Raw genomic sequence first — 8,132 nt, 5'->3', positions numbered from 1 at the left:
ACGCACGGAGACAGATAAATCACGACTGGCCTTTCATCAGACGCGGGTTGAATACCGAATCAGCATTTTGGAGAAAGTATGAAAGAAGCAGCCCGGGGAAGAAGAGGCGTCATGTGAAAACTGGCCAACAGAATTCTTACACGGACGCATCAAACAAAGACGGTAGGGAGACACTGCGCCGACAGGAGTGTGCTCACACAGATATACGCAGAGACACAGGCACAGAGAGAGGCAGCCTTTGCACAGATACAGACAGAGAGAGAGACGCGGATATAAACAGACACAGGCACAGACAGAGTTGAGAGACACGAGACAGCGAGAAGCGAGGCTGCAGCATTCTTTCGCTTTGCATGCGCTGCGTCTGACCACTGGACAGCGTTATCCACTTCCAGCCCTTTGCAAAACCGAACCGCTGCCGAGCCGATTATTCTGTGCGACTAATTAGCGGCATTTTACGCAATCTGTTGCATTGCCAACGTCACTGCGCTGCCAATGTCGTCAGTTTAATTGAGAGGCTTGATAATTTTTTTCTGGGAAATGGAAATGGCATATTCGGGCAGAATTTTAATTACGGGCCAACGGTCCCGATGATGGGCCATCATTAATGGACATCCATCAGCACGAGAGTGCATCGTTTGTCCGGGGAACAGTGACTGACATGCAGAGAATCGTCTTAATGACGCTTCTCAGGTTGCACATTAAAATTCTTCATTGGAGATTGCTGGTCTTAAGTTCTTTACGTGAAGCTGATGAGTGCATTGCTCGAAGATCCCGAACACCAGCCACTGTGTTCAAACAGTAATCGAAAAATATCAGTATCAGTTGTACTTGATAGCTAATACGAATTAATTTAATAAAATTAATACTTACACTGCTTAAATTTCCAGTGTACGTAAAAACTGCAAGCAGAGCAGGTTTTTTTTAATTTTTAACTTCAATCTGTTTGGTTATATAACCATGCGTTCGGTGCTTGGCTACGGCTTTTTTTGCACTAGCGTTCAGTAAAATCTTTAGTGATGTGGAATTTAAATAAAGTTTCCCGATTTCTTAATAGCATTTTGTCAGAGTTAATTGGGACGTTTTGTGGTCATATCTTTCATCAGGCGATGGCTGGTGAGTGCCGGACATTCTCCTTATCACCCGTTCAGCGCAACAGGTGTCGTGCAGATTGACGCTGCTGTTGTCCAGTGCGAATATTCCATGTCGCAGCTCCCACAACATGATCCGCTGTAAAGCTGTTAACCAGCATACAGCACAGCCAACCGAGCATGATCGAATTGCCAATTAAGGGATGCCATGATGGAGCCGTCCGTAATTGTCATCAAGGAGCTGTAGCAGCTCCCGATACGCTCCGGCCTGACAGCTCCATCCCGATTGATGGCTGCCTAACGCAGCCGAGTGTGACCGCTCCACAATAAAATGCACCGTACTTGACCAGTGGTCAATTCCGCGGCCAGGGCGCCCATCCATCACGGCCTCATTATGCTCCAGCGGCTCCTATGCGGCCGCAACCAACATACGGTTTTAATTAGACACCACGGCTGTGTAATTCCACAATGCCCATCACTCATGCGGCGGCATTCTTAACATAGTTTAATCAAATCGTACAAACCTAAGGGTCTCAATTATTCCGTGGTTTAACGTTCACCGATTAAAAATTTAAAACCGTGGTGGGTAACTTTTATTTCATAAATCAAACCAAAAAAAAGTATAAAATTTTCAAATTACTGGTAAACAAAAAATTTTCCAGTAGCCTAAAAACCTAAAGGTTTTCACCTTAGGGTTAAAGTCTCCTTTAATGGAGTTTGGCTACTGTAGTTGCTATAATACTAATAATAATAATAATAATAATAATAATAATAATAATAATAATAATAATAATAATAGACAGCTATGTGAAGCACTTCTTTACTAAGATACCAGCGAGTATTTAACATAACTTAGGAAAATTAATAAATAACGTACACAAATGTTATTGAAGTTTAATAATTAAACGTTATTAAAGTACGATAGTTCGTTCAATTTTTTGTAGAAAGTTCTAAATCTTCTGAATTTTGTTTCCGTTTTCCTTAAATAGCTTTTTTATAATTTCAGATTCTGGTGAAAAATTTAAAATTTTTACAATTAATTTTGTATAAACTTTAAAACCACGATTCTGAAATTCTTAAAAACTGGGCGTTACTCCGCCATGTGCGCGACGGCGGACGTTGTATTTGCTTGTCCAGCGCCGGCAGCGCATTCCGCCGATGACGCAAGGTCAGCGCACACATGCCGGTCCACGTCACACATTGCGTCCATTCACGGCGAATGACGTGAGTGATCCGTGCATCGCGATAACAACAAACACAGACCACATGGCGCTGCAGATGCACCGGCAGCTCCGGATATGCGCTAACGCCACCATCATCCATCACCCATTACGCCGTCAAGACGCTCTGTCCGGCAAGAAGCCAGTGGTCAGTGTAACGGTCAGCCGAGGACACGGTGTAGTCTGTGTAGTACACGGATGTTATGGCGGGCGGTATGGCGCCCCGCGGTAAACACTTGCTACAACAAATAAACATTCCCTCCATTCTCCCATTATCCGGTTTAATCAAGCAGTGGCCTGTTTAACGGTGCCAGCTAGTAATTGTTCACACTTCATGTAAATGTCTGTTAACAACCAACGTTCAACTTTTCAGCTGCTGATGCCTTTAGTTACCTTTCGAATTTAATTTCTTCTGTTGTTGTGTTAGGCATTTCCTATCCTGTAACGGTACTTGTTAGCTCATATGGCAGCTCGCATTTTTACTCACGACATTATTATTAATTATGGCGTAAATACATTGTTTTTTATGCATTTAAATTACATTTATTTTAATTCTTATTTTTGTTATACATTTATGTATTTCGGTTTTAATAAAATTACGCAGATTTTCGAGTTCCGATTTTATTTTTGTTATACGACGAATATTCACACACGGTTTTCTATTAGAATAAAATTTTGAAAGTGTTACGAGTGACCTTTATATTTTTCATTCTGGTTTTCTATTATTTATGTATTTGAATATTATTACGGTTAAGCGCATTTTTATGAGATTTATTTTAATTTTTTATTACAACTGTAAACGGGCTTTATTTAACAGCTCCTTCAATCTGCGAACGCCTGGAATAAAAATTCCCATTAAAATTCCGTAACAACCACGCAGCACCTGTAGCACGCCCCATAAAGTTAATCGCTCCATTTTGTACTCAATACTCCGGTTAAAAAGAGTCCTTTTAAACCTGTCTCACAGCTGTTAGCACGGTTCTTAACCGCGAGGACAAATTGAAACTTTACGGTGCACATTTGGCCGTTATGTCCTTTCAATAGGGAATAATATAATACACTAATCTCTCCCCCAACTACAGCGCGCTCTTGTTACCCACCGTGAATGAAACGCAGAATTCGCTGGATAATTATTAGCAACACTATCCTGTATATATACAACCAGCGGCACCTGCGTCGCTATTCGTCGTTCTCAGCGCGCAACATAAAAGACTCAACAATTGCCACCGGTAGCATAAAAGCCGCGGCTGACCTTTGCTGATTGTTTTATGACACGCGATTACGGGAACGCCGTGCAGCGGGAGTGTATATAGATGTATATATACGGCCGTGTAATTGTCCGCGATTACAGGTAATTATAGGTCGGATCGCGGGCGCTAACGAAGCCACCGACGCCAGACGCGCGGGGAATCAGCAACACGGTAATTATTGACGACGGAAAACACTTAATGATGTATACTTCATGTGCGAGTTATTTTGACGCTGGCAGCTCTTCTCCAAGGAAACCAAACCTGATGGCACAGGAAGAGTGCAAAAGCGTGCTCGTACAAGTAATCGATACTTTGTTAATACTGTTTGTATAAGCTTCTTATATAAATAGTTTGTTTTAAGTTAATTTCGTGTGAAACTAATCAAAATTCATTAGAAATTATATATGTGATTTTTTTACTACGTATTACAAATAAAGGGGTATAAAATGGTGAGGTTCAAAAGGTCATCCGATCATTTATATAATTTTATTTTAATAATGTTATAAAAATATGTATATGCAAACGGATATTATGGATTAAGAGTTTGCGGGATTGGATGGACGCACGCGATTGGTTAAAATTGCGTGCGCTGCGTGTGCGTGTGGATGCCGGCCGATGAGGCATCCGACGTGCTCGTCTTCCAGCTGGGCATCCTGCGCACCCTGGGCCTGGTGGCGCCCCCTCCCGGCGGCGGCGTCCTGCAGCGCGGACTGTACCACCTCTGGCAGGTCGTGGGCGGGCTCTTCCTCCTCGGGGCCCTGGCCAACCTGGGTTTATTGACCGGCTTCGTGGCCTACACCTTCGCCCACGTCCGCCACAGCCACGCCCACATCAGCCCCTTCGTCCTCCTGCTCTCCGTCCTCCCGCCCCTGCTCTTTACGCTGCGCGCGTTGTCGGTGCTGCTGCGGACCGCCTACGACCGGCAGTTACTGCGGGATGTGGTACAGACGACGGACGAGGTGCTGCGGTTGAATTTCGGGGAGGAACGGCTGGAGGGGGAGCTCCTGGGGAGCGGCGCGCGGCGACCGTATTGGGGATGGTGACGCTGGTGTTGCGGGTGGCCTGGGACGCGTGTAATTGGTGGTATTTTGTCGAGCAGCTGGAGACGCGGCCGGAAGCCACGGCGGAGAATGTGTGGGACCCGTTTCCGCTGCGGGTGACGCTGGTGCAGTTTGTCGTGCTGTGGAGTGTCTTCTCCTCGCTGCCGTTCTTCGTCTCGCAACAGGTCAAATCAGTATTGTAGAAATATGTAAAGGTATTCCCTTGGTTTATTGTGGCAATCAACTATTTATTTTATACGCATTTTGATAATTCTGCCCGTTTTTTAGAATAAAACGGGGACTTTTCCCTTGCTCATTTATGATTTCCAGCCAGTCTCCAAATTTTTTTGCATTTAAAAACGTTCTTAATTTTTTCGTGGTTTTAATAATCAGAATTTATGTTTATAATCCGCAGATACCTTTTTCTATTAACAATATTTCCATGAAATTCTTGGAAAATATTTTGTCTATTTACGTATGATTGTACTCGCGCGTACTGTTTAATTTATTTTACAGAATTTTCTTTACAGTTAGGTTTACTAATTTTATATTACTTTTCAAGAAAACAAATTAAAATAAATTATAAAATTATTACAACATTGTCATAATAAATCAGTTATCAAATTGTTGCACTAAAACTCTTAAACGATATTTTGGTACACATTTTAACATTTCGAGGGAATTTAACAGAATTGTAACAGTATTTTGCCTACTTTATTCACATGTTTATTTACCTAAACAAATATTTCAGCAACACTATTTATCATAAAAATTTGAATATAGGTGTTCGGTGTGGCGATGGTGCTGTCGTGGATGTTCGGGTCGTGCATCAAACAGCTGGTCAGCGAGATCAACGAGGCCCACGACGACCTGCAGCGGCGTCTGGGCCGCAGCAACGGCCACTCCGAGAAGCACATGGCCACGGCGGAGAAGCTGGTCATCGCGCTAAAAGACCGGCACGCCCGCCTCGTGGAGTACTGCGAGGAGTTCAACGACACCTTCGCCTGGGAGCTGTTCTTCATCTACTTCCTGGATGTGTGCGCCGTGTGCGGCTACGTGGCCGACGTGGTGATGAACGTGGAGAGCCACCTGCTAAGCGGGAAACTGTACCACTGGTTGAGTGTCCTGCTGTACGGGGTCTACGCCTCCGTCTTCTTCATCCCGCTGGTGCGCGTCCACGAACAGGTGGGTGCGGTGATCCCGTTTCCGGTGACCTTTCGGTGGGGTGATAGGGCGAATGTTTTTGCAGGGACATCGCATTATGCGGGCCTTGTACCAGATGCTCCACACCGCCGAGCACTACACTCCGCCCACCGAGGTAAAGCAACTTCCTTATAAACGTCTTAAAGCTTTTATTATCAATAAAAATTTACTTTTGCATTGATCATTAATAAATTTACGTCAAAAATATTTATCACGTTTATTATTACGTTTTACTCGTAATGTATTTTCCCAAAAATAGCTAAAATTATACACTATTAGAAAGTGTTTTGACCAACCTTATCAGAACGTTTGATACGTATTTATTTTGCATCGTGATTATACAGCACATTTGCATGCCAAATACGTACAGGTACCTTATTATTTCTGTAATTATGCTTTACTTGTTTTAATGAAAAATTACTAATTTATTACAATGAAGTGCTGAAGATTACGTGTACATTACCATGTTTGCGTATTTTGAAAACTTATACTAATGGTAAGAAGATTATAATTATTATGAAAAATATAAGATCGAAAATTGCAAGAGTTATATATATTTATCTATCTGTACTGCTTATAGTAAATTTGGTAATCAAATAATTTGTTTCCACATGATGATGGCCTGGTACATTTGCAGGGGGAACACTTGAAAAAGTACCTGGTGTCCTTTATCAACGCCAGCAAGAACCAGGTGCTCATGTTCCACGGTGCGGAGATGTTCCACATTACGCGCCACATTCCCATCGCGGTGCGTACTGCATACTTCCGCTTAAGGGAAATGGCCCGGTACATAGCGTCAAGAATGGGATACATACGCTAAAACTTTCGCTTTCGCGCACTCCGAATCGCTTTTTTGTAATACTTAATGTCATTTTAAAGCTAAATGATTTGTTTACATTGTTCCGAAAACGGTTTGCGCGCGCAACATCCGGTTACCGAGATATGGTGAAACAAAATGGGCAAAAAGTTTAAATGCGTTGTCGTGTACCAAAAGTCTGGTTATTACCCGATCTTCTTGAAACTTTGCTGTAAACGACACATGACCATAAGGTCGAAAGTGAACCAATATCAGATCCATAGCATTTTTTTCCAATTTTAAAATGAATTTTCAAATTGGTAATAACCAGACTTTTGGTACACGACAATGCATTTAAACTTTTTGCCCATTTTGTTCCACCATATCTCGGCAACCGGATGTTGCGCGCGCAAACGGTTTTCAGAACAATATAAACAAATCATTTAGCTTTAAAATGACATTAAGTAATACAAAAAAGTGATTCGGAGTGCGCGAAAGCGAAAGTTTTAGTGGATGTATCCCATTCTTGACGCTATGTACCGGGCCATTTCCTTAATTACAGTAGCCCCGCAATCGGGTCGCTCTTCATAGAACACGCAGTGTTTTCTGCAGACGTGGACGCTGACGTTGTCTGCCGGGATCGTCTGCAGCGAGATTCTCGGGCATCAGAAGAAATGCCCGGAGGTGTGCCAGTGCGGCGCTGCCGGCAACGGTAGCCTACGCGGTCTGCAGCAGGAGACCACCGTCTCCGGGTTGGATTTTGCGCTGTGAGGCCGGATGAGACGTATAATGCCCGGTCCGTAGCTAGGGTTTTATTGTCCCGTTATAAATGTTACTGTCGTTGTTGTTAGTGTAAAATTAAGAGTATTCTCATACCTATAATGTTGTGTTGTACGTAGTGCTTCCTTTGCATTTTTGTTTCCGTCGCATCTGTTCAGTGCTATTTAATAGTTAATGTGTAGCTGGCATCTTCTAGCTGAATCAAACACTGATCAGTTGATAACACAAAAGCACATAGCTATAGTATAGGATAAGGACATGTTTCAAAATAAGTCTCATGAAAGTTATTTGAAACGTAACAGTAACGTTTTGAAACCTGTCGATCATCACAGCTTTGGTGGCGAAATTTCGACGATTAAAAATGCTGACTTGTATAGCTTAGCAGCTAGAAGTGTCCAACCAAGTGTTTATCAAGTGACTGATTGTACTGTAGTAAACTCCCCGTTGCAACTACTCTGTAGAAGCTTGAAAAAATCGGCAAGCATAACCCAGCTCTAGGACATTGTAAGCGCCGGAAGTATTGGTATTTTGAAAAACGGCTGCAAGGGCATGGATACTCTGTGCATCCTATCGGCTGTCAGTAAAATCGAGTTACCCTTTGGCATTGGCGGTGTGGCAGCGCATGCGTGCACTCGTCGCGAAATTTAGGGTGGGAAAAGCCGAAAAGGGTTTGTCGAGTCCGAGCTTGAGCAGCATATCAATAGGTTAACGTTCCGCCATTGAAAACGGAGCTTACCGATATATCTGTAAGCACG

The 8,132-nt window shown here is 43.1% G+C and overlaps 1 protein-coding gene across 3 annotated transcripts; it reads left to right on the top strand.

Annotated features, from left to right (window-relative positions):
* Window positions 1-4,586: 4,586 nt before the first annotated feature.
* Window positions 4,587-7,736, top strand: LOC129587900 (uncharacterized). 3 transcript variants are annotated; one of them, XM_055481848.1, is made up of 5 exons: window positions 4,587-4,783; window positions 5,382-5,783; window positions 5,848-5,916; window positions 6,439-6,587; window positions 7,160-7,736. In XM_055481848.1, the coding sequence occupies exons 1-5, from the start codon at window positions 4,595-4,597 to the stop codon at window positions 7,311-7,313; spliced, it is 963 nt and encodes a 320-aa protein (XP_055337823.1). In that variant the 5' UTR covers window positions 4,587-4,594; the 3' UTR covers window positions 7,314-7,736. The 3 variants fall into 3 exon arrangements, with proteins under 3 accessions (XP_055337823.1, XP_055337824.1, XP_055337825.1); XM_055481849.1 differs by having other exon boundaries at window positions 6,439-6,549; window positions 7,189-7,735; XM_055481850.1 differs by having other exon boundaries at window positions 6,439-6,549; window positions 7,210-7,733.
* The last annotated feature ends 396 nt before the right edge of the window (window positions 7,737-8,132 follow it).

The sequence above is a fragment of the Paramacrobiotus metropolitanus genome, unplaced genomic scaffold (genome assembly GCF_019649055.1).
Source record: "Paramacrobiotus metropolitanus isolate TYO unplaced genomic scaffold, Prichtersi_v1.0 Parri_scaffold0000027, whole genome shotgun sequence".
In the NCBI taxonomy this organism is placed as follows: Eukaryota; Metazoa; Tardigrada; class Eutardigrada; order Parachela; family Macrobiotidae; genus Paramacrobiotus; species Paramacrobiotus metropolitanus.
The sequence above is the reverse complement of the archived record's forward strand: the minus strand, read 5'-3'. Positions and strand labels throughout refer to the sequence as shown.